This window comes from Oncorhynchus nerka, linkage group LG20, assembly GCF_034236695.1.
Source record: "Oncorhynchus nerka isolate Pitt River linkage group LG20, Oner_Uvic_2.0, whole genome shotgun sequence".
Classification (NCBI taxonomy): domain Eukaryota; kingdom Metazoa; phylum Chordata; class Actinopteri; order Salmoniformes; family Salmonidae; genus Oncorhynchus; species Oncorhynchus nerka.
The window spans coordinates 56,390,669-56,418,603 of NC_088415.1; the positions used below are offsets into that span (position 1 = coordinate 56,390,669).

The 27,935-nt window shown below is 42.9% G+C and overlaps 1 protein-coding gene across 4 annotated transcripts in view; it reads right to left on the minus strand.

The window, feature by feature from the left end:
- The window catches only part of LOC115102837 (rho GTPase-activating protein 12-like), a 137,950-nt gene that overhangs the window by 85,836 nt on the left and 24,179 nt on the right, over positions 1 to 27,935 (minus strand). For all 4 annotated transcript variants that reach the window (XM_029623193.2, XM_029623192.2, XM_029623191.2 and 1 more), the window contains exon 2: positions 5,410 to 6,191. In XM_029623193.2, coding sequence (XP_029479053.1) covers positions 5,410 to 6,120 — 711 coding nt within the window. In that variant the 5' untranslated portion in view covers positions 6,121 to 6,191. The remainder of the gene's footprint in view (positions 1 to 5,409; positions 6,192 to 27,935) is intronic.

Genomic DNA, 27,935 nt, shown 5'->3' on the forward strand with positions numbered 1-27,935 from the left:
TGCTTGGAGTTTGCCCAAAGGTGTCTAAAGGACCACGAGAAATAGGATTCTGTGGTTTGAAGAAACTAAGATTTAACTCTTTGGCCTGAATGCCAAGCGTAACGTTTGGAGGAAATCTGGCACCAACCCTACGGTGAAGCATGGTGGTGGCAGCATCATGCTGTGGGGATGTTTTTCAGTGGAAGGGACTGGGAGACTAGTCAGGATCGAGGGAAAGATGAACCAAACAAAGTACAGAGAGATACTTGATGAAAACCTACTCCAGAGCGCTCAGGACCTCAGACTGGGGTGAAGGTTCACCTTCCAACAGGACAACGACCCTAAGCACACAGCCAAGACAACGCAGGAGTGGCTTCGGGATAAGTCTCTGAATGTCCTTGAGTGGCCCAGCCAGAGCCCGTACCTGAACCCGATCGAACATCTCTGGAGAGACCTGAAAATAGCTGTGCAGCAGCGCTCCCCATCCAACTTGACAGAGCTTGAGAGGATCTGCAGAGAAGAAACTACCCAAATACAGGTGTGCCAAGCTGTGCCAGGCTGTAATCACTTCCAAAGGTGCTTCAACAAAGTACTAAGTAAAGGGTCTAACTACTTATGTGAATGTGATTTTTCATGTATATTTTTAACCTAAAAACCTGTTTTTGCTTTGTCATTATGGGGTATTATACAGTATGTAGATTGATGAGGGGAATAAGGCTGTACCATAACGTGGAAAATGGCAAAACTTTCCGAATGCACTGTATATGACTAGAATTAGTAGAATAAGGCTTTCACTTCTCTACACGAAGATTGAATGGTTATGGGTCTGAATAGATAACTGCTACAGCCTACCACCATCTGAATGGTTATGGGTCTGAATTAATAACTGCTATAGCCTACCACCATCGGAATGGTTATGGGTCTGAATTAATAACTGCTATAGCCTACCACCATCTGAATGGTTATGGGTCTGAATTAATAACTGCTATAGCCTACCACCATCTGAATGGTTATGGGTCTGAATTAATAACTGCTATAGCCTACCACCATCTGAATGGTTATGGGTCTGAATTAATAACTGCTATAGCCTACCACCATCTGAATGGTTATGGGTCTGAATTAATAACTGCTATAGCCTACCACCATCTGAATGGTTATGGGTCTGAATTAATAACTGCTATAGCCTACCACCATCTGAATGGTTATGGGTCTGAATTAATAACTGCTATAGCCTACCACCATCTGAATGGTTATGGGTCTGAATTAATAACTGCTATAGCCTACCACCATCTGAATGGTTATGGGTCTGAATTAATAACTGCTATAGCCTACCAACATCTGAATGGTTATGGGTCTGAATTAATAACTGCTATAGCCTACCACCATCTGAATGGTTATGGGTCTGAATTAATAACTGCTATAGCCTACCACCATCTGAATGGTTATGGGTCTGAATTAATAACTGCTATAGCCTACCACCATCTGAATGGTTATGGGTCTGAATTAATAACTGCTATAGCCTACCACCATCTGAATGGTTATGGGTCTGAATTAATAACTGCTATAGCCTACCACCATCTGAATGGTTATGGGTCTGAATTAATAACTGCTATAGCCTACCACCATCTGAATGGTTATGGGTCTGAATTAATAACTGCTATAGCCTACCACCATCTGAATGGTTATGGGTCTGAATTAATAACTGCTATAGCCTACCACCATCTGAATGGTTATGGGTCTGAATTAATAACTGCTATAGCCTACCACCATCTGAATGGTTATGGGTCTGAATTAATAACTGCTATAGCCTACCACCATCTGAATGGTTATGGGTCTGAATTAATAACTGCTATAGCCTACCACCATCTGAATGGTTATGGGTCTGAATTAATAACTGCTATAGCCTACCACCATCTGAATGGTTATGGGTCTGAATTAATAACTGCTATAGCCTACCACCATCTGAATGGTTATGGGTCTGAATTAATAACTGCTATAGCCTACCACCATCTGAATGGTTATGGGTCTGAATTAATAACTGCTATAGCCTACCACCATCTGAATGGTTATGGGTCTGAATTAATAACTGCTATAGCCTACCAACATCTGAATGGTTATGGGTCTGAATTAATAACTGCTATAGCCTACCAACATCTGAATGGTTATGGGTCTGAATTAATAACTGCTATAGCCTACCACCATCTGAATGGTTATGGGTCTGAATTAATAACTGCTATAGCCTACCAACATCTGAATGGTTATGGGTCTGAATTAATAACTGCTATAGCCTACCACCATCTGAATGGTTATGGGTCTGAATTAATAACTGCTATAGCCTACCAACATCTGAATGGTTATGGGTCTGAATTAATAACTGCTATAGCCTACCAACATCTACCGCCATTGTGCGTTCACGCTTCTTTCAAACTACCAGTGAATTCTATTGGCTGTATTTAACATTCAGCAAACAAGAGCTTCTTCTTTGAGTCCCTCTTTGAATAGTCTATTGGTATAAGAAATGCTATAAAAAATATATCATAAGTCCACCAAGCTGTTCTAGTCTAGCTTTTCCTGCATGGGACTCCAAGAACTTAGGAGCATTTTTTAAGAAGAGGCCATTGGAGCACAGGTGCTTGCATATTGCAGAAGAGATAGGCTATAAGTTAGAAGCTTACTATGCATAACCCATCCTGAATTAGATAAATATAAGGCTAATACTGCATTGGCTTTATTACCTGAAAGAGGTAGGCTTGGACATCTAAATATAAGGCGATATATCAATATAGAACAGGATGATCTATTTTGTATCGAATTTGAATGGAGTTGATGGAGAGAGAAAAATACTGCAAGAGAATGCTTGTGCGTGCACCGATTCAAAGCAACGATACTCGAGTGACAGGCTATTTTTTTAAAACTCTGCAGCTGCAATAAAAATTGTTTTAAAATCTTTACAATTAAAAAACAACGTGAGCCCCGAAAGACAGATGGATAAATTAGACATGCATTCAGTCTTTATATTAGTCGATGCTGCAGCAAATGTTGGCCTACTGGTCACAAAAAAAAAGTTACCATTTTGAGACGATAGATCTACATGTGAACTGCACTCCATATTGAAATGGGTCTGTCCCCACCCTGAGCGTTGAGAAGCCAGATTTAGACATGGTGTGAAATGGAACTGTTAAATTATATGCCATGTTATTCATATTAATAATTTATTATAATTTACCAATTTCTCGCAGTTATTTATCCCGGGAAAAGGGAGTGGCTTTGGGTTGTAAATCCCAGGAAATCTTGGTAACCGGGTTCCCACCTTCAACCCTAATGTGGACCCCAGAAAACGTAGCCGCTGCTTGTGCAGTAGCAAATGGGGAACCTAATAAATTAAAGAAAACATTTTGTGCTCTAAACTAAGATGACTTAAAAGGTAATGATGGCAAAGCTCAGACCAACTACCAGTATACATCCCATTTAGGCCTACTCTACCTAAAAGAAGAACAAGAGCTCTACCTCAATACCACCACACTGACATTTTCAACCTCTCCCTGACCGAGTCTGTAATACCCACGTTTCAAGCAGACCGCCATAGTCCCTGTGACCAAGAATGCGAGGCAAAAAACACTGAATCATGCATGAGAGCACCAGCTGTTCTGGAAGACTGTGTGATCACGTTCTCCGCAGCCGATGTGAGTAAGACCTTTAAACAGGTCAACATTCACAAGGACCAGGGCAAGACAGATTAACAGGACGTGTACTGCGAGCATGCACTGACCAACTGGCAAGTGTCTTCACTGACATTTTCAACATCTCCCTGTCCAAGTTTGTAATACAAACATGTTTTAAGCAGACCACCATAGTGCCTGTGGCCAAGAACACTAAGGTAACCTGCCTAAATGATAATGGCCCCGTAGCACTCACCTCGGTAGCTATGAAGTGCTTTGAAAGACTGGTCATGGCTCACATCAACACCATCATCCCGGAAACCCTAGACCCACTACAATTCGCACACCGCCCAACAGATCCACAGATGACGCAATCTCAATCGCACTCCACACTGCCCTTTCCCAATTGGACAAAACGAACACCTATGTGAGAATACTGTTTACAGCTCATTGTTCAACACCATAGTGCCCACAAAGCTAAGGACCCTGGGACTAGACATTTTCCTCTGCGACTTCCTTACAGCCACCCCCAGGTGGCAAGGGTAGAAAACAACACATCTGCTATGCTGATCCTCAACACCAGGGCCCCTCAGGGGTGCGTGCTTAGTCCCCTCCTGTACTCCCTGTTCACCCACAACTGCATGGCCAAGCACAACTCCAACAAGTTTGTAGACATAACAAAAGTGGTAGGTCTGTTCACCGGCAACGATGAGACAGCCTATAGGGAGGAGGTCAGAGACCTGGCAGTGTGATGGCCTGTCCTCTCCCTCAATATGAGCAAGACAAAGGAGATGATCGTGGACTACAGGGAAAGGAGGGCCCACATTAACATTGACGATGCTGTAGTGGAGCGTGTCGAGAGTTTCAAGTTCCTTGGTGTCTACATCACCAACAAACTATCATGGTCCAAACACACCAAGACGGTCATGAAGAGGGCACGACAACACCTTTTCCCCCTCAGGAGACTGACAAAAATATTGGCATGGGTCTCCATATACTTGAATAATTATACAGCTGCACCATCGAGAGCATCCTGACAGGTTGCATCACCTCCTGGTATAGCAACTGCTCGGCATCTGACCATAAAGCGCTACAGAGGGTAGGGCTTTATGGTCCAATACATCACTGGGGACAAGCTTCCTGCCATCCAGGACCTATATACTTGGCGGGTTCAGAGGAAGGACCCAAAAATTGTAAAAGACTCCAGTCATCCAAGTCATAGACTGTTCTCTCTGCTACCGCATGTTAAGTGGTACCGGAGCGCCAAGTCTAGGTCCAAAAGGCTCATTAACAGCTTCTACCCCAAGCTATAAGACTGCTGAACAATTAATCAAAAGGCCACCAAGACTACTTACAATGACCCCCCCCCCTCTTTGTTTTTACACTGCTGCTTCTCGCTGTTATTATTATCTATGCATAGTCACTTTACCCCAAACTACATGTACAAACTACCTCAACTAACCTGTACTCCCGCACATCGACTCGGTACCACCTATATATAGCCTCGTTATTGTTATGTAATTTAATTGTGTTACTTTTTATTTTATACTTTCGTTTATTTAGTCCATATTTTTTTACTCTATTTCTTGAATTGCATTGTTGGTTAAGGGATTGTATAAGTAAGCATTTCACATGTGACAAATAACATTTGATTTGATGAAAAGCAAGAAAACATTTCATACAGTCAGCTTTGCAGAAGTAAAAACCCCATTATGAAAATCACCAGCTTCCATCTAAAACTTTAGAGAAATTAAGATATTTCCATTCTTACCTGCAGGTGCTCAGTAGAGCTGCTGCTCAGCTCGTCTCCAGACTCCGAGTCGTTGCGTCTCTCCGAACCCTCTGAGTCACAGTGCTCTGGGGGCATCTCCACATTCAGGGGCACTCTGCGGAGCTCAGGGGAAGAGGCATCGGCACGGGGCAGCGTGTTACATCCTCGTCCAGCAGCATGGCTGTGAGGGTGGGTGTGGTTGTTCTTTATAATGTCTGCCAGGGCCCTGTCATGGTTTGTGAGCCTGCCAGGTTCTCTACCAGGATTCTGGTTGGCGTCCCTGTCCCTGCGCTGGCTCGGAGGGGTGAGGGCAGCCCCCGACGATGAGGAGGGGGAGGGTGACGAGGGAGAGGGCCGGCTGAAACTGGTCAAGTTCAGGTTCTCGTTAGAGACGCTTGCCTTGACCAAGACCGAGTTTCCCCCGCTCCCCCCACCGTGATGCCCCAGGTGCAGAGGCTTGGGAGGGGGCATGAGGGCCTTGCGGACCTCTCTGACATACTGCGCTGGTATGTAAAACGCCTTGGTCCCCTCCTCTTTCTTGACTTGCCACCAGTCCTCGTTGGTCTTCTTCACCAGCATGTAGCACTCTCCCTGGCGGATGGAGATCTGGCGCTCCTTGGCCTTGTACTCATAATCATACTCCACCTCAATGTACACCTGGCCTGGGGCAATGGGCAGCTCACACCCACGCCCCTCTCGATCTGACGCCATGACCGTGAAAATGCTGTCTGGACCTTACCACCGCAGGGACACAGCCTGGCTCTGCATGTCCCACTGTGTAACTGGGGAGGAGGAAACAGGGGAGAGAGATTAGGCCTATGTTATGATAACATTAGTACACATACAGACAAGTGTTGAAAATGCTGTTAAAACATTCCTGGAATCAGGAGGGAAATCAGCAAGAGATCTGGAATCGTCTAACGCCAAGATTTCTGGTCTTGCATCCTTCGTTTAGACAGACACACACAATATAGAATGGATGGATGGGATGAGGGAGCATAGACTGAAGACTTTCCCCAAGTCTATGTAAACTCAGTAAGAGTTGTGCTCCTAGCCTAAGAAGCTGCCTGAGAGGTAGATAAGATTACACAAACACACAGTGTGAGGGACTGGGACTCAGGAGCATAGCCTGAAGAGAAGACTGATTCAGTAACCCCATACACAAGGGTCTATGGTGTAGTACATTGAGAGTTGTGCTGCTCCTAGCAGTGGTAGATAAGATCAGAGCAGTGACATTCAAAGTAGGGGCTGCAACCCCCCTAGTGGGGTCGCCGGGGAACTACAATGGGGTTGCCAAAAAATAATCAATTTGAACAAAAAAAATTAAAAGTACAGATTATTGTATGGGACAATTACCATAATTTTGTTTTGTTTTGAGTAAATGTATTTATTGGTTTCTTTTCAGTTTGATAACTGATGAACATTTTATGAATTGAAGGATATTAATTGGGGTTGTATACCTCTGGATTAGAGGCTGTGAGCAGGGCTCTAAATGCAACCAAAAAGGTTGCATATGCTCTCATATTTTTCTGTGCAACCTGGAATTCTAATTTTTGGGAGCACCAGAGCACCTAGAAAATCGCCTAGATAACAATTGTTACTAATGATCAGTCTGCGCTTTACGGCAACCCCCGAGTGCAGAGTACCCTCTCTCCCACTCCTGCTTGCATCCAGTTGCCGGGCCACACACACACCAAACCTGTCACTCAAGCAGCCAGCAGATAGTTCCTCCATTCTCTCAGCATGCTGTCAAATCATTCACAACAGATTCTTCTAAAACAAGAAAGATGCTGCTTTCCACATTGCTTCTAAATATGAATCCAGATGTTTCTATTCTAGGCTATTATTAGTTTGTGTTTCTTGCACTCTGCAAAACACTAAAGGAAGCTGCCATTTGCCTAACAATGCTAATCGCTAACTCTAATTGGATAGTTGGCTAGCTAAATAGCATTTCGCTAAATTCACTAGCTAGTAGTGCTGGGGTGGGGGGGTTGATCGTTCCATATCGCAATATGATATCTATACTTTGACTCCAAGAATCGATGTGTAAAAATTATACAAATGATAAAAGTTTGGACACACACACTCATTCCAGGGTTTGTCTTTATTTTTACTATTTTCTTCATTGTAGGATAATAGTTTAGACAACCCTATTAAATAACACATGGAATCATGTAGTAACCAAAAAAAAGTGTTAAACAAATCAAAATATATTGTATACTTGAGATTCTTGAAAGTAGCCACCCTTTGCTTTGATGACAGCTTTGCACACTCTCAACCAGCTTAATGAGGTAGTCACCTGGAATGCATTTCAATTAACAGGCATGCCTAATTAAAAGTTAATTAGTGAAATTTCTTTCCTTAATGCGTTTGAGCCAATCAGTTGTGTTGTTACAAGGTGGGAGTGGTATACAGAAGATAACTCTATTTGGTAAAAGACAAAGGAAAGGAAGACAGAGTTACCTCTGCTGCAGAGGGTAAGTTCATTAGAGTTAACTGCACCTCAGATTGCAGCCCAAATAAATGCGTCAGAGTTCAAGTAACAGACACATCTCAACTAGGGATGCATGATATAAATCGGCAAGCATATCGGAATCGGTCGATATTAGCTAAAAATGCCAACATCAGCATCGGTCCGATGTCAAATTTGGTGCTGATGTGGAAAACCGATGTTAAAGCTGACGTGCATACCTATATAATGTAATGACGTAATGACGCCACCAAAAAATACAGAGCTCCACAGAACATAAGCAGAAAAATACGAAGTGCACACTTTCAACAACTAAAACAAGTTCAAGTTGAGCAGTCATTTGAAAGGGTAAGAACATTTCAGCGAGACAACTCAAAGGCGAAATCCATTAACGCCAAGATAATGGAATTCATTGCCTTTGACAAGCAACCAGTCTCTGCCGCGGATGATGTTGGGTTTCGCCGACTGGTCGAGCCCCGGCACACACTACTAAGTAGGTGGTATTTTTCAGATGTTTCCCTATCGGAGTTACACAGTATTGTTGAAACGCACATCTATGAGCTACTTGCTTACTGCTATTAGCTTCACAACTGACATTTGGACCAGCGATGTCAGCCCCATTAGCATGCAGAGTCTGACAGCACAGTGGGTCGACAAGGATTTCGTACTGAGGAAAGCCGTATTGCGTTGCTTAAGAATCCTCATACCGCTGCTGCCATTTCAAATGGCATTTGAGAACATGTTTGAAACATGAACACAAGAAAATATAAAACAACTAAATTGGAATATATCGAATCTCCCATTCCTCTCTATTAAAAAAAAAAGCTGTTGTGCAGCAAATCACTGCCTTCCTGAAGACAATCAATGTATACAAAATGCTTCAGTCTGGTTTTAGACACCATCATAGCGCTGAGACTGCACTTGTGAAGGTGGTAAATGGCCTTTTAATGGCGTCAGACTGAGGCTCTGCTTTTGATACCATCGATCAGCACACTCTTTGGAGAGATTGGAAACCCAAATTGGTCTACACAGACAAGTTCTAGCCTGGTTTAGATCTTATCTGTCGGAAAGATATCAGTTTGTCTCTATGGATGGTTTGTCCTCTGACAAATCAACTGTACATTCCGGTGTTCTTCAAGGCTCCGTTTTAGGACCACTATTGTTTTCACTATATATATTTTACCTCTTGGTGATGTCATTCAGAAACATAATGTTAACTTTCACTGCTATGCGGATGACACACAGCTGTACATTTGGATGAAACATGATGAAGCCCTAAAATTGCCCTCCCTGGAAGGGCTTTTTAAACTCGGACAAAACAGAGATGCTTGTTCTAGGTCCAGAGAAACAAAGAGATCTTCTGTTGAATCTCACAATTAATCTTCATGGTTGTACAGTTGTCTCAAACAAAAAAAAACTGAAGGACCTCGGCGTTACTCTGGACCCTGATCTCTCGTCTGACGAACATATCAAGACAGCTTTATCCATCTATGTAACATTGCAAAAATCAGAAACGTTCTATCCAGAACAGGGCTCCGGGCAGCCGAGCGGAAATGGAGGAAAACTCGCCTCCCTGCGGACCTGGCATCCTTTCACTCCCTCCTCTCTACATTTTCCTCCTCTGTCTCTGCTGCTAAAGCCACTTTCTACCACTCTAAATTCCAAGCATCTGCCTCTAACCCTAGGAAGCTCTTTGCCACCTTCTCCTCCCTCTTGAATCCTCCTCCCCCTCCCCCCCCTCCTCCCTCTCTGCAGATGACTTCGTCAACCATTTTGAAAAGAAGGTCGACGACATCCGATCCTCGTTTGCTAAGTCAAACGACACCGCTGGTTCTGCTCACACTGCCCTACCCTGTGCTCTGACCCTCTTTCTCCCCTCTCTCTCCAGATGACATCTCGCGTCTTGTGACGGCCGGCTGCCCAACAACCTGCCCGCTTGACCCTATCCCCTCCTCTCTTCTCCAGACCATCTCCGGTGACCTTCTCCCTTACCTCACCTCGCTCATCAACTCATCCCTGACCGCTGGCTACGTCCCTCCCGTCTTCAAGAGAGCGAGAGTTGCACCCCTTCTGAAAAAAACCTACACTCGATCCCTCCGATGTCAACAACTACAGACCAGTATCCCTTCTTTCTTTTCTCTCCAAAACTCTTGAACGTGCCGTCCTTGGCCAGCTCTCCTGCTATCTCTCTCAGAATGACCTTCTTGATCCAAATCAGTCAGGTTTCAAGACTAGTCATTCAACTGAGACTGCTCTTCTCTGTATCAGGAGGCACTCCGCACTGCTAAAGTTAACTCTCTCTCCTCTGCTCTCATCCTTCTAGACCTATTGGCTGCCTTCGATACTGTGAACCATCAGATCCTCCTCTCCACCCTCTCCGAGTTGGGCATCTCCGGCGCGGCCCATGCTTGGATTGCGTCCTACCTGACAGGTCGCTCCTACCAGGTGGCGTGGCGAGAATCTGTCTCCTCACCACGCGCTCTCACCACTGGTGTCCCGCAGGGCTCTGTTCTAGGCCCTCTCCTATTCTCGCTATACACCAAGTCACTTGGCTCTGTCATAACCTCACATGGTCTCTCCTATCATTGCTATGCAGACGACACACAATTAATCTTCTCCTTTCCCCCCTCTGATGACCAGGTGGCGAATCGCATCTCTGCATGTCTGGCAGACATATCAGTGTGGATGACGGATCACCACCTCAAGCTGAACCTCGGCAAGACGGAGCTGCTCTTCCTCCCGGGGAAGGACTGCCCGTTCCATGATCTCGCCATCACGGTTGACAACTCCATCGTGTCCTCCTCCCAAAGCGCTAAGAACCTTGGCGTGATCCTGGACAACACCCTGTCGTTCTCAACTAACATCAAGGCAGGGCCCGTTCCTGTAGGTTCATGCTCTACAACATCCGCAGAGTACGACCCTGCCTCACACAGGAAGCGGCGCAGGTCCTAATCCAGGCACTTGTCATCTCCCGTCTGGATTACTGCAACTCGCTGTTGGCTGGGCTCCCTGCCTGTGCCATTAAACCCCTACAACTCATCCAGAACGCCGCAGCCCGTCTGGTGTTCAACCTTCCCAAGTTCTCTCACGTCACCCCGCTCCTCCGCTCTCTCCACTGGCTTCCAGTCGAAGCTCGCATCCGCTACAAGACCATGGTGCTTGCCTACGGAGCTGTGAGGGGAACGGCACCTCAGTACCTCCAGGCTCTGATCAGGCCCTACACCCAAACAAGGGCACTGCGTTCATCCACCTCTGGCCTGCTCGCCTCCCTACCACTGAGGAAGTACAGTTCCCGCTCAGCCCAGTCAAAACTGTTCGCTGCTCTGGCCCCCCAATGGTGGAACAAACTCCCTCACGACGCCAGGACAGCGGAGTCAATCACCACCTTCCGGAGACACCTGAAACCCCACCTCTTTAAGGAATACCTAGGATAGGATAAAGTAATCCTTCTCACCCCCCTTAAAAGACCTAGATGCACTATTGTAAAGTGGCTGTTCCACTGGATGTCATAAGGTGAAAGCACCAATTTGTAAGTCGCTCTGGATAAGAGCGTCTGCTAAATGACTTAAATGTAAATGTAATGTAAATGTAAATCCAAAAATGATGCAGAAAAATGTATCCAAACTTTTGTCACTTCTAGGTTAGACTACTGCAATGCTCTACTTTCCGGCTACCCGGATAAAGCACTAAATAAACTTCAGTTAGTGCTAAACACGGCTGCTAGAATCTTGACTAGAACCCAAAAAAATGATCATATTACTCCAGTTCAAGCCTCTCAACACTGGCTTCCTGTTAAGGCTAGGGCTGATTTCAAGGTTTTACTGCTAACCTACAAAGCATTACATGGGCTTGCTCCTACCTATCTTTCCGATTTGGTCCTGCCGTACCTCCAGGCTGTATAAGGCCTATTTGACCAAGAAGGAGAGTGATGAGTGCTTCATCAGATGACCTGGCCTCCACAATCACCCGACAAACCAATTGAGATAGTTTGGGATGAGTTCGACCGTAGAGTGGGGGAAAAGCAGCCAACAAGTGCTCAGCATATGTGGGAACTCCTTCAAGACTGTTGGAAAAGCATTCCTCAGCTGGTTGAGAGAATGCCACGAGCGTGCAAAGGGTGGCTACTTTGAAGAATCTAAAATACATTCTAATTTGTGTAATACTTTTTTTGGTAACTACATGATTCCATATGTGTTACTTCATAGTTTTGATGTCTTCATTATTATTATACAATGTAGAAAATAGTAAAAAATAAAAGAACCCTTGAATGAGTAGTTGTGTCCAAACTCTTGACTGGGACTGCATATATATTTTTGGTAGGTAGCGTCGGCTGTAACTGTGCCAGTATCCTATATGTTTCCTATACCTTGTTCTCCATCTTCTTTTTAAATAGTGAGCCAACATGTTTTCAGCACCTTTATTTCTATGACTGATCAAATGTCTTTTTTATATATATTTTTATTTATTTAACTAGGCAAGTCAGTTAAGAACGAATTCTTATTGACAATGACGGCCTACCGCGACCAAACCCGGACGACGCTGGGCCAATTGTGCGCCACCCTATAGTCTCTCTATATAGTGAGCAATATGTTTGTATCATCGAATCGCAATATCAAATCGCAATACATACGGTATAGAATCTTGAGAATAGCAATACATATCGTACCGGCACCTAAGTATCGTGATATCGTATCATGAGGTCCCTGGCATTTCCCAGCCCTACTAGCTATGGCAAAGCAAAATGTTAGCTAGGCAATTCCATGATAAGAGGATGACACTGAGCATCAGATTGTTCACCTTAAAATGTATGCCAAACAAAAAACATTAATTGCAAAGTTAAACAAACCATGACTATTTTCACCAACTAACAGAACATTTTATAAAAACAGATGTACTTGAAGAACATTGCAAATGTAAAGGTTTGTAACAGAATGACTTTAAAAATCGCTTTATGTGACCAAGTTTTCCAAAAACGTACATAAGTACTCTGAATTAAGATTAAAAGATGTGTGGAGAAAGAATGGGGTGTGAGCTATGACATAACACACTACATTTGAAAAAATGTATTTTGGTTATTGAACTACATTAAGTGAAGTGGATTCGATTAACACCTGTTAACAGAATGATGAAAACAGAATGACATCATGTGTCCCTGATCTATACAATACAGAAATGCATAATTATGGCTATGTGATAGAGGGCTGCACCTGGGGGCCCCTACAGAGGTCATCGTGGCGCAGTCAGCATTTTACAAACTGCGGGCGGGAGCGGGCTGTCAGACAGAGAATTTTGGTATTAAAATATTTTGGGGTCCTGCAGATGATCTGGAAACGGTTGTCTTTCTGCTTTGTATGCGTTAGGCTAGGCCAACCTATTGTATTAAAAGCACCTATTTGACACATTATTCACACACACGCAGAATTCACTGCTTCAACTTCAGTAACCTACCTCTCCTACATGTGAGATCAAGTGCGCCTACATGTGTGGTCTCAATGAAATACTATAGGCTGCCTATGAATATCTATCCAAGGAAATGTACTTAAATACAATTCAATCAAATGTTATTTGTCACATGCGCCGAATACAACGGGTGTAGACTTCACTGTGAAATGCTTACTTATGAGCCCTTCCCAATGATGCAGAGTAAAGAAGAAAAAAATTGCAACACAAGAGGAATAAATACAAGAATTAAGCTGTATATAGGGAGTACCAGATCACGGGTAAGAGATATTCGAGATAGATAAAGGTCAAGTGACTAGGCATCAGGATAGAGAATCATAAGAGTAAGAATAAAGAACAGAGTAGCAGCTGCACATGAGTGCGTGTATGTGTGTGCATGTACAGTATGTGTGTATCTGTTGTGTCAGTATGTGTGTGTTGTGTGCGTATGTAGTGTATGTGAATGTGTGTATTGTGTGTGAGTGTGGCAGTGTGTGTGTAGTGTATGTGAATGTGTGTATTGTGTGTGTCAGTGTAGCGTGTGTGTGTGCGTATGTAGTGAATGTGTGTAAGTGTGTCAGTGTAGTGAGTGTGTACACACACTGCATTGGGAAAGTATTCAGACCCCATTACTTTTTCCTCATTGTTACATAACATCCTTATTCTAACATTGATGAGGGAAATACAATGTCATCTATCTACACACACACACACACACACAACCCAATAATGACAAAGTAAAAACAGGTTTTTATAAATGTTTGCAAATGTACTAAAAATAAAAAATTAAATATCACATTTACAATGCTTTACCATAGAGATCAAATCAAATTTTATTTGTCACATACACATGGTTAGCAGATGTTAATGCGAGTGTAGCGAAATGCTTGTGCTTCTAGTTCCGACAATGCAGTAATAACCAACAAGTAATCTAACTAACAATTCCAAAACTACTGTCTTATACACACAAGTATAAGGGGATAAAGAATATGTACATAAAGATATATGAATGAGTGATGGTACAGAGCGGCATAGGCAAGATGCAGTAGATGGTATCGAGTACAGTATATACATATGAGATGAGTATGTAAACAAAGTGGCATAGTTAAAGTGGCTAGTGATACATGTATTACATAAAGATGCAGTAGATGATATAGAGTACAGTATATACATATAAGATGAATAATGTAGGGTATTATATTAGGTAGCATTGTTTAAAGTGGCTAGTGATATATTTTACATCATTTCCCATCAATTCCCATTATTAAAGTGGCTGTTTAACAGTCTGATGGCCTTGAGATAGAAGCTGTTTTTCAGTCTCTCGGTCCCAGCTTTGATGCACCTGTACTGACCTCGCCTTCTGGATGATAGCGGGGTGAACAGGCAGTGGCTCGGGTGGTTGTTGTCCTTGATGATCTTTATGGCTTTCCTGTAACATCGGGTGGTGTAGGTGTCCTGGAGGGCAGGTAGTTTGCCCCCGGTGATGCGTTGTGCAGACCTCACTACCCTCTGGAGAGCCTTACGGTTGTGGGCGGAGCAGTTGCGGTACCAGGCGGTGATACAGCCCGCCAGGATGCTCTCGATTGTGCATCTGTAGAAGTTTGTGAGTGCTTTTGGTGACAAGCCAAATTTCTTCAGCCTCCTGAGGTTGAAGAGGCGCTGCTGCGCCTTCTTCACGATGCGGTCTGTGTGGGTGGACCAATTCAGTTTGTCTGTGATGTGTATGCCGAGGAACTTAAAACTTGCTACCCTCTCCACTACTGTTCCATCGATGTGGATAGGGGGGTGTTCCCTCTGCTGTTTCCTGAAGTCCACAATCATCTCCTTAGTTTTGTTGACGTTGAGTGTGAGGTTATTTTCCTGACACCACACTCCGAGGGCCCTCACCTCCTCCCTGTAGGCCGTCTCGTCGTTGTTGGTAATCAAGCCTACCACTGTTGTGTCGTCCGCAAACTTGATGATTGAGTTGGAGGTGTGCGTGGCCACGCAGTCGTGGGTGAACAGGGAGTACAGGAGAGGGCTCAGAACGCACCCTTGTGGGGCCCCAGTTTTGAGGATCAGCGGGGTGGAGATGTTGTTGCCTACCCTCACCACCTGGGGGCGGCCCGTCAGGAAGTCCAGTACCCAGTTGCACAGGGCGGGGTCGAGACCCAGGGTCTCGAGCTTGATGACGAGCTTGGAGGGTAGATGGTGCCTGGTTTCCTGCAGACGTGACGCTTAGCATTCAGGCCAAAGATGTCAATTTTGGTTCCATCAGACCAGAGAATCATGTTTCTCATAGTCAGTCTTTAGGTGCCTTTTGGCAAACTCCAAGAGGCTGTCATGAGCCTTTTACTGAGGAGTGGCTTCCGTCTGGCCACTCTACCATAAAGGCCTGATTGGTGGAGTGATGCAGAGATGGGAGAACCTTCCAGAAGGACAACCATCTCCACAGAGGAACCTCCTCCCCCAAATGCTCAGTTTGACAGGGCGACCAGCTCTAGGAAGAGCCTTGGTGGATCCAAACTTCTTCCATTTAAGAATGATGAGGCCAATTTGTTCTTGGGGACCTTTAATGCCGCAGAAAAAAATTGTGCCCTTCCCAAGATCTGCGCCGACACAATCCTTTGTGGAAATTCTAACCAAGTGAGAGAGATTTTGATATTTCTTCAAACAATCAATCTTTTTAACCGATTAAGAATTGCAATAATGGAGCTGGTCAACGATCACCCAGAGGTGAATCGTTGAAAGCCCAACGAGCAGATGTGTTACAGATCTTCATAGCAAAGTACATCCTCCGGAATGTTCAAGACAAACAACAGATGTGTAGAATTATACAAAGGTACATTGTGCTATCAAGCAACAGAAAGCAACATTTACATTGCGCCAGGTTACTGTTACTGTCTCTAGGTCATTTACTGCTTGTTTCTGAGTTTCACACTCCTTAATACACAGATACTAATGCAACAAGTCTGGTGTTCATCTGCATGCGAGAGAAACTGGAGGGAGGGTTCACCTGGCCCTGGCATACAGGCCAGCATTTCACATACACGAATCATTCAATGGAATGCAGGCTGTAGGTTCTATCACCAAGCCATCATAACTCAATTGCTAGCGCCAAGCCCCAGAGGCCCAACACAGTCCCCCGGACACAGATGAGAGTACTGAGAAACCTTTCCGAAGCATAAACGGTATTAAAACATAATCTTGTAATTTTCTACCATACCAGTCTCGGAGCTCTACGGACAATTCCTTCGACCTCATGGCTTGGTTTTTGCTCTGACATGCACTGTCAACTGTGGGACCTTATATAGACAGGTGTATGCCTTTCCAAATCATGTCCAATCAATTGAATTTACCACAGATGTACTCCAATCAAGTTGTAGAAAAATCAAGGATGATCAATGGCAACAGGATGCACCTGAGCTCATTTTCGAGTCTCATAGAAAAGGGTCTTAATACTTATGTAAATAAGCAGTTTCATTTTTTTATATTTGCGAAAATTTCTAAAACAGTTTTAGCTTTGTCATTATGGGGTGTCTTATTGACTTATTCCACAGTTGTGTCACAGCCTGAATTTAAAATGGATTAAATAAAAAAAGGTGTCACCCACAATAACTTAAAATGACAATATCGGGAAATGTATTGAAAATAAAACACAGATATCTAATTTACATAAGTATTCAAACTCCTTTGATGTGACACTTCAAATTCAGCTCAGGTACATCCAATTTCCTTTGAACATCAGAAAACATCAGTCTACACACGGTCCCGCAGTTGACCATGAAGTCCAAAGAACTGTCCGTAGATCTCAGAGATGATTGTGATGGGGCATATATCTGGGTAAAGGTATAAAACCATTTTTACCTAGAGCAGGACGTCCGACCAAACTGAGCAAGAAGGACCTTGGTCAGGGAGATGACCAAGAACCCTATGACCACTCTGACAGACTACAGAGTTCCTTGGGTGAGATGGGAGAACGTGCCCGAGGGACAACAGTCTCTTCAGCACTTTGAAATTCATTATCCTCTGCAAGCCCTGCCATATACAAGCCGGTGCAAGCCCTGCCAAAGTGTCGGAGCAATTAGATTCCACCTTCCTCCAATATTGTGTCTTCGGACGTCGTAGAGGGCTTTCTTGTATGCGTCCCCGTTCCTTGTAAACGGTAGCTCTAGACTTCAGCCCAGCGCTGATATTGCCTGTAATCCATGGTTTTTGGTTTGGATATGTTCTTATAGTCACTGTGGGGACAACATCGTCTATGCACTTATTGATGAAGCCTGTAACTGTTGTGGTAAACTCCTCAATGCCAATCAGATGAATCCCGGAACATATCCCAGTCTGTACTAGCAAAACAATCTTGTAGCCTTCCGTATTGAGCGCATCACTGGTACTTGATGTTTGCGCTTTTGTTTGTAAACAGGAAGCAGGAGAATGGAGTCATGGTGAGATTTGGCAAATCAAGGACACGGAAGGGTGTTATCTGCGTTTCTGTGGGTAGAATAAAAGTGGTCTAGAGTTTTAGTGGCGCAGGAGACGTGTTGGTAGAAGTGAGGTAGGATGGTTTTAAGTCTCCGCTCACCAGAAACGGTGCCTCTGGGTGAGCGGTTTCTTGTTGGTTTATGATCCCATAGTTTGTTGAGTACCAGAGTGGTGTTGGCTAAGGGAGGGATGTAGACAGCAGTGATAATTACTGATGAGAACTCTCTTACTAGATAAATGGGTCTGCAGCTTACCATGACGTATTGTATATCAGGTGAACAAAAGCTAGAGATTTCCTTCACACTTGAAGCAGCACAACAGTTATGAAGAAAATAAAACACTCCACCTCCTTTCGACTTCTCCAAAGCCACTGTACGATCCTGCTGCTGCATGGAGAATCCAACGAGTACTACGTGCATAGCGTCATCATCCAGCCACGTTTCAGTAAGACATAATATTGCAGCTTTTCAAGTCAGTTGAACGAATTTCATCCATCTTATTCTCGAGTGACTGGACATTTGCCAATAGAATGGAGGGAAGTGTGGTTCAATTCTTTCTTCGCCTCAAATGCACCAGGACTCCACCTCGTCTCCCGTTTCTACGCCTGTGGCATTTTGGTTGCCCATGGAACAAAAGTGAAACAGCTTAGTCGGAGTTGAAGTCGTATTTGAAGTCGAAATTGAGGTTAGTAACTGTCATTCTGATGTCCAAAAGTGCTTGGTGGTCATTTGTGATAATAGTATGAACTTTCTGATAAACACGATAAAAGTCACTATATACTGTGGACGCCAAGGAATTTGATTAGGCTATAGTTTACTACAGTGTCTGTAAATAAATATTGATAATGGAAAGATGTTGAGGGTGCTTAACCAACATGAGTCAAGGTGCAATAAAAAAAAACATTTGCATCATTGGTTGGCGAGCGTTGCACCTTTTCCTTTTAAATAAATAATAATAACCCATTGTCTCTGCCTGGAAATCTTCCCGCTGCTAAAAGGTAGTATCCTATATGAACAACGTAGCTCAAGAGAAATTGCAAGTGTCCGTGCCACTGTCATGATTCTTGCTACATCATGTTCAGTAGACATACCTCTTCTCTCTTAGTTTGGCATGCAGGATCAGGTGCGCTTACGCAAATGAAATAGAGTAGGCTTTATGCATGAGTGGAGAAACTACGAGGCAGTTATGTTTCAAAGAAAAGGAACTTCCTAAACATGACTAGGCTATAGTTTACTGCATTGCTTGAAATGAATATTGGTCATCCATATTTGTCTGTCTGAAAATCTTCACGCTCCTAAAAAAGGTAGGCTGTGTGCAATACGTACCTCAAGAGAAAGTGCAAGTGTTCGCTCTCTCTCTTCAAACTATGTCTATCCTTTTGGCTGAAATACTGTACATCAGAAAAGTATTCCCCTTTACTTTTTCCACATATTGTTATGTTATGCCTGAATTTAAAATGGATTCAATTGAGATTGTGTCACTGATCTACAGTCGTGGACAAAAGTTGAGAATGACACAAATATGAATTTCCACAAAGTTTGCTGCTTCTGTGTCGAGATATTTTTGTCAGATGTTACTATGGAATACTGAAGTATAATTACAAGCATTTCACAAGTGTCAAAGGCTTTTATTGACAATTACATGAAGTTGATGCAAAGAGTCAATATTTGCAGTGTTGACCCTTCTTTTTCAAGACCTCTGCAATCCGCCATGGTATGCTGTCAATTAACGTCTGGGCCACATCCTGACTGATGGCAGCCCGTTCTTGCATAATCAATGCTTGGAGTTTGTCAGAATTTGTGAGTTTTTGTTTGTCCACCCGCCTCTTCAGGATTGACCACAAGTTCTCAATGGGAATAAGGTCTGGGGAGTTTCCTGGCCATGGACCCAAAATATCAATGTTTTGTTCCCCGAGCCACTTAGTTATCACTTTTGCCTCATGGCAAGGTGCTCAATCATGCTGGAAAAGGCATTGTTCATCACCAAACTGTTCCTGGATGGTTGGGAGAAGTTGCTCTCGGATGTGTTGGTACCATTCTTTATTCATGACTGTGTTCTTAGGCAAAACTGTGAGTGAGCCCACTCCCTTGGGTGAGAAGCAACCCCACACATGAATGGTCTCAGGATGCTTTACTGTTGGCATGACACAGGACTGATGGTAGTGCTCACCTTGTCTTCTCCGGGCAAGCTTTTTTCCGAATGCCCCAAACAATCGGAAAGGGGATTCATCAGAGAAAATGACTTTACCCCAGTCCTCAGCAGTCCAATCCCTGTACCTTTTGCAGAATATCAGTCTGTCCCTGTTTTTCCTGGAGAGAAATGGCTTCTTTGCTGCCCTTCTTGACACCAGGCCATCCTCCAAAAGTCTTCGACTCACTGTGCGTGCAGATGCACTCACACCTGCCTGCTGCCATTCCTGAGCAAGCTCTGTACTGGTAGTGCCCCGATCCCGCAGCTGAATCAACTTTAGGAGACGGTCCTGGCGCTTGCTGGACTTTCTTGGGCGCCCTGAAGCCTTCTTCACAACAATTGAACCGCTCCCCTTGAAGTTCTTGATGATCCGATAAATGTTTGATTTAGGTGCATTAGATTTTGTAAAAGATAATACAAACCAAAAAAATTGTTTTTAAACTTATTTTTTGTTCCATGTTTCAGATAGGAGTCTGGGTGTAATTTAGATTTGGCAGCAGTGTGTGTGTGCAAAGTTTCAGACTGATCCAGTGAAGAATTACAATACTGTAAAATATTTTGTATCTGCCAGAAGTTTGCACAAATGTGCCGAATTGGTCAATTGATACATTTTCAAGTACATAACTATAGAGAACATACAAAAATGCTATGGTAATAAAACAAATAAGTTTACACACTCCCAGGAATGTCATACATGAGCTTATACATTAGCTTATACATTAACTTTCACACATCTAGATGGCATCTAGATAAACATTTATTTTATCACACAGAACTATGCTACATTTTCTCTCTGGGACCTTCAGGATGACAAATCAGAGCAAGATTACTGAATGTAAGTACATTATTTACCTTCAGAGGTGAATGTATCAAACCAGTTGCCGTGATAAAAGTTTGTTGCTGTGCACTCTCAAACAATAGCGTAGTATCGTTTCACTGTAATAGCTGTTAATTGGACACTGCAGTTAAATTCTTGTTAATCTAAGCTTTTGGCCCATATAAGACATGTCTATGTCCCGGAAAGTTGGCTGTTGTATACAACGCCATTCTAGTCACATTAGCGCACGTTAGCAACAACCATCCCGTAGAGGTTAACCAATCACATACTGTAATGGACTCATTTTGTGTTCAATAATCGTGGTTAACATTTTTTATGACTACACCATCTCTGTACACCACACACACAGATAATTGTAAAGGTCCCTCAATCGTGTAGTGAATTTCAAGCAGATTCAACCAAAACGACCAGGGAGGTTTTTCAATGTCTCACAAAGAACGCCACCGATTGGTAGATGTGTATAAATAAATAAAAAGCATACGCTGAATATCCCTTTGAGCATGGTAAAGTTATTAATTAGGCTTTGGATGGTGTATCAATACATCCAGTCACTACAAAGATACAGGCATCCTACCTAACTCAGTTGCCGGAGAGGAAGCGAACTACTCAGGGATTTCCCCATGAGGCCAATGGTGAAGTATTTATTTGATCTTAAAACAATTAGAGTTTAATGGTTGTGATATGAGAAAACTGAAAATGGATCAACAACATTGTACTTACTCCACAATACTAACATAAATGACAGAGTGAAAAGAAGGAAGCCTGTACAAAATAAAAAATATTCCAAAACATGAATGCTGTTTGCAACAAGTAATACTTAAGTAATACTGCAAAAAATGTAGCAAAGAAATTAACTTTTTGTCCTGAATACAAAGCATTATGTTTTGGGCGAATCCAACAAAAAACATCACTGAGACCCACTCATATTTTCAAGCAGAGTGGTGACTGCATCATGTTATGGGTATGCTTGTCATCGGCAATAACTTTTTAGGATAAAAAGGAACGGAATACAGCTATAAGCACAGGCAAAATCCTAAAGGAAAACCTGGTTCAGTCTGCTTTCCAACAGACACTGGGAAACTAACTCACCTTTCAGCAGGACAATAACCTAAAACACAAGGCCAAATCTACACTGGAGTTGCTTGCCAAGATGACATTGAATCTTCCTGAGTGGCCTAGTTACAGTTTTGACTTAAATCAGCTTGAAAATCTATGACAAGACATGAAAATGGCTGTCTAGCGATGATCAACAAACAACTTGACAGACCTTGAAGATTTTTTTTTATAATAATGGGGCAAATATTGTACAATCCAATTATGCAAATCTCTTAGAGACTTCCCTCCAAAACACTCAGATGTAATCACAGCCAAAAGGTGATTCTACAAAGTATTGACTCAAGGGTGTGAATACTTATGAAAATAGGATCTGTATTTAATTTTCAATGCATTAACAAAAATGTCTAAAAACATTTTTTCACTGTGTCATTAAAAATCTATTTCATTCATTTTAAATAAAGGCTGTAACAACAAAATGTGGAATAAGTCAAGGGGTATGCATACTTTCTGAAGGCACTGTAGCCCAGTAATACCGATTGCCTAATATAAATGGGCCAGGTGAGAATCTCTGGTCATTTTTTTCAATTTAACATTTAAGTTCTTGTTTTTCAAATCAACCAACAAAACACATTCCACATTCACAGATGTGGCAGACATAAATAACATAATAAAATAAAATCTAAAACAAAACAAACTTGCAGCAGCACTGTCAGCTTTCCTATTAGCTATTTCCAGCCTTAGCTGAGACGACGAACAAATAACTAGTTTTTACAGCACCTTACACAATATGTATCTGCTAATTTCCCTAATCACCCCATTCACTCTGTCCAATTTGAAATATAGTTGAGTAGTGGAGACCAGAGTCTATCAAACTGTCTCTTGCGGAGGTCATTAGTGAGCTTTTCAAGAGGAAGAAATTCAACAATCTGGTCAATACACATTTTAAATGTAGGAGAAGTATTAGGTGCCCACAATAGGAGAATACATTTCTTAGCAAAGTATGTCACAGTCATAAACACATTTTCTCTGTCAGGATCAAGAACTAAGTCCTGCTGGGCATTTAGATTGATATGACCCCGTGTATCTAACTGAACATCTAGTATTTTCTGTGCAGCAGTATTTATAGATTACCAGATTTTGGCAATCTCTCTCCAACTCCAAAATACATGCAAGTCAGGCAAGTCAGTTAAGAACAAATTATTGTTTACAATGACAGCCTAGGAACAATGGGTTAACTTCCTTGTTCAGGGGCATAATGATGATTTTTACCTTGTCAGCTCAGGGATTCGATCTAGCAACCTTTCGGTTACCGGCCCAACGCTCTAACCACTAGGCTACCTGCCGCTCCAGTTGCATACTATAGGCGAGTGAGAACATATTTGGGAGGAATTTGCCAAGGAATTTCTTACAGTCCCTCCATGCTAGTAGGGTGCTGTAAATCCCAAATGTTTTGGCTGTGTTGCCCAGTTCACTAAAGTTATTAATGAATATAATTGAGCTTATGGGGCAATGAACCACAGGATTGGGCTTCCATCTGAATCCACATTGAGTCTCGTCTGTTTGTGATCCATGTTAGCATGTTGTGGATTTGGGCAGACCAGTAGTACAATTGAAGGGACGGAAGGGCAAGACCACCCTTAGAATCAGGTTTCGATTGCGTGGAGAACATGATCCTAGGTTTTTTATTGCCCCATATAAATTTGGCGATGCTTTGATGAATTGTTTTGAAAAAGGAAACTGGGAGATAGCATGGGAGCATCTGAAATAAATAGTTCAATCTAGGGAGGATGTTCATACTATTGGATTCGGGGTAACTTTGAACATTGAGATATTAAAGACATGATAGAACCGTTGAAGGCTCATATCACTTAGTTCCCTGCTTAGCAAGAAGGATGCCATGTTTAGAGTTAAGGAGGAGAATCGACCCAAAGTGGGTTATGAATACCACCACTGGGGAAGCCATGTCTTTTGTCTGAATACAGCTGTGTCAAACTTATGGGAAGAATTCAACTTGCTTTTTAAGCTTCTCTAGTGTCCGGGAGTTATTTACTCTGAAAAATAAGAACCTAATAATACGGATAACATTGATTCTTCCGACTAAGCTAATTGGGCGGGAGATCCAGGTTTGGAGATTGTTATTGATTCGATCCAGGAGTAGGAGATCATTTTCCTTGAAAAGGCCATTCAGATCTGGTGTTACAAAGATCCCAAGGTATTGAAACCCCTGTGTCTGGAACGGATAGTGTCTTCATAGAGCAGTTGAGTTTAAGACAGAGGGCAAACAGTGGATTTGTTAACTTATATCCTGAAAACCTGCCGTACTGAGCAATTGAGTCTAAAATGGGAGGGATTTCTTAGGGTTGGATATGGAGAGCATGACATCATCCACGTAGAGCGAAATCTTGTGCTGCAGGCCGCCTGCAGAAACACCCATAATACTTGGATTGCTCCTTATCAACTCTACCAAAGGCTCCGCCCCCAACAAATACAGAAAGGGGGACAGCGAGCATCCTTGTCTGGTGCCACATCCCAAAGAGGAATTCAGACCATTAGTAGTCACCATGGCATTTGGATGACAGTATAGGGACTTAATCCATTTAAAAAGTTTGGGCCCATATTGAACTTTTCTAAGACTGAGAACAGAAAGCTCCACTCCATCCTGTCGAAGCCTTCTAAGCATCCAGTGAAGCCAGCAGGACACGGGTCTTCTGTGCGTTTACTTGATCTATAAAATCAAAAAGGTGGGGAAAGTTATCATAAGAGTACCAGTCTCTAATAAATCCAGTTTGGTCCGCATTTATTATTTTGGGAAGAAGAGTGTTTTGTCTTTTGGCGAGCAATTTGGTAATTATTTTGTAATTGAAATCCAACAACCTTATGGGCTGGAAGGACGAGCAGGATAGAGGGTCCTTGTCTTTTCTGAGCAACACTGTAATGCAGGCTGTGTACATAGAGTCTGGGAGAGTTCAGTTTTTGCAAAAATCAGCCAGCATTGGCATGGAAAAAGGGCTAAACTGTGGGCAAAAAGCTTTGTAGAACTCTGGGAAATCCGTCTTGGCCTGGGGTTTTGTTAGCTGGCATGGAGATAGTTGCCTCCAGGACCTCCTCAGGAATGAAGGTGGAGTTGAGATCTTCTTGGTCGGTCTCTGATAGTTTTGGTAGCGAGATTCCCTCTAGGAAAGAATTTAGTTCTTTCGTTTGCTGTTTATTGTTTTGTTGGTGAGTTTTGATTAATTAAAATATGTGGAACTCTATGCACGCTGTGCCTTGGTCCAATCATTTCAACGAGCTTGACACCCCCAAAGAAATGCCTCATCCTCTCTGACCAGCATTAAGTGACAACGTAGCCCCCGTCCAGACCACAGTAAAAAAGAGGGAGAAAATAAAATCAATAGCCCAGCCTACATCTACCTCCCCAAAGGACATAGGGCTAATCGTTTGGACCAAATAAAACAGAAATGATGGAACAAATCCTTAAAAGGGATCTATAGGATAAGTTGTTTTAATTCAAACAAAATAATTGACACATTGAGCCTCTCGTTAGGTCTATAAATGTGTCGTAATCGACAGGCTATAAATGGGGGAGGCCTACGTGAAAATGATAACTGCAAAAAAAAAAATTTAAAGGGGAAATAAAGGTAAGCTAAAACGTCAGTAGGCCTAGGTTAGTCTAAAGGGCCTATCCCTCTCTCAGCTAAAAGAAAATAAATACAAATCAGACGGCTATAATGACATTTAGAGGGATGGCGGCTATATGTTGTCTTACCTCCATCAGTAAAAACAGTATCGCTTTTAATCATTGGTCCATTTCTCAGTGGCCAGGGTTGTCCTTCAAAAAATGTTTTGCCTCTTCGGGAGTTTTGAAGTGTCGCAGGACTCCTTGGTGTAGAATCCTGAGCTCTTTGGGTATTTGAATCCCCTAAAGATGCCTCGGTCAATGGAGTATTTCTTAACCTCATCAAACTCTTGCCGCTTTCGGCGTATTCAAGCTGACAAGTCCTGGTGTAAGGCGAGTTTGGCGTTTCCCACTGTAATGGTGTTCATTTTTGCTGCCTGTAGGACCCGTTCCATGTCAGTGAATCTCAGGAAACGTATGGTGATTGGGCACGGTGGTTGTCTGGCTGCTGGTGGGGGCCTCAGTGCTCGGTGAGCCCCCTCAAGTACTATGGGCCTGTCGGTGGACAGGTGGAGCCACTCTGGGAGTTTGTCTTGCAGGTAGTGGATCAGTGGCATGTTTCCCTCTTCTTTTTCGTCCAGATTTAATAGAACCATTATTCCTTTGACCCCTATTTTCCAGGCCCTCTGTTTTCTCTTCCAGATTCTCTATTTTATTTTTAGCAGATGTTATTGTTTCCATGGCATCTCCCAGTGAGTTTTCCATGGATAGGATTCTCCCCTCTGCCTCATCCAGGTGCCCCGAGTTGATAGTTCTTGATGTCAGGCAAAGCATTTTCCAGGGTTGTCACCTTGCCCTCTATCGCACTGAGCTGAGAGTTAATGCCATCTAATTTGATGTTGAGTTCTATACGTTGGGATCTCAGCACAGAAAGGATGCCTGACAGAGTGTGAGGTTGGCAGTTGTTGGGCTTCGGGAGGGGACGTGGACTCTTGCTCCTGGTTAATGGCTCTAGTTTTTTCTGAAGCTAGCTTTTTCCGCGTCTATTGCTCGAGTCCAGATAAAAATGTCAACAGTATTGTCGCCTTTTGTAGCCGCCATTACTTTTTGACTAAAGCTAATGGAGTTTTAACTTGAAGTGGAGGTAAGATTAAGAATTGGAAACTACTTGTGCGGAGCTCTTAGTACATGCGGCCATCTCATTCAAGGGTCATGTGATCCCCGAATCTCTGGTAATTTAACCTATTTCTTAGGTTCTTTGCGCATTTTGATATGGCCTATAGGGTGAAAATTCCTGGGACCATGACTGGCAATCGAGATGAGTCACATATGCCTGAAATAACATTGCAGGACTGCAGTTGGGTTCGGGACCAGTTATTGCAGAAGAGGGTGGGAGTCAGACACAAAGCCAGTGGGAACTTGGCTCATCGCGCTCTAGCGCCTGCAGACTGACATGTTCATTTAGTACTCTCGGGGTGACAGGTTTAGCTGAACAGAAATAGTTTTGGAGCAGAAGCACCATCAATGACAATCCGCTGGCATGGGTCTTTCTCTAACTAGTCTTGTGGAGCTGTGCTTGGTCAGGAGGTGCTTCTTGATATTTGAAGTTGAGTTCCTCGCAGTTGACAGGCGCTTATCGAGGCACAGTTTGCATTTTATTACGTTTTTCTGCTTTTCTTCTACCAATTCAAAATAATAGGAATACTTCCACGATGTAAAAGCTGTTGTCTCTACAATCTAGCTAGCTTCCCTCCACATCTTTCTTGAAGAAATAGGAAGAGTGTGAACTTAAGGGAAGGGATTTAACATTTTTTGGGACAAAAAAAAAGGGGAAAAAAGGTAAAAGTAATGATTTGCTTATTTCAAAAAGTAACTGATTACTTAGATTGAGAGAAAAAAAACGTGCTAAGTTATTGGTTACCACAAAAAAAATGTGAGTACTGTAATGCATTACTTTGTAACGTGTTACCCCCAACACGGATCGCAATACATATAGAATCGTGAGAATCGTAATGCATATCACACCTAACTCTCGTGATAATATTGTAACATGAGGTCCCTGGCAATTCCCAGCCCTAATCGAGATACTCATTAGTATCGTGGCAAGGAAATAAAACAAGCGGATTTAAATTCTTTAGGATCTTGTAAACAAGCATCATTATGTTGTCATCCAGAGTCAAATTGTACTTTTTTTTCTCTAAAATGTTTAGCACAAATATTTTAAATCCCTGTTAGTGAGCATTTCTCCTTTACCAAAATAATCCATCCACCTGACAGGTGTGGCATATCAAGAAGCTGATTTAAAAAGCATGGCCTTCATGGTAGAATTTCTGCAAAGAAACCACTACTAAAGGACACCAATAAGAAGAAGAGACTTGCTTGGGCCAAGAAAAAAAGAGCAATGGACATTAGACCGGTGGAAATCTGTCCTTTGGTCTGATGAGTCCAAATTTGAG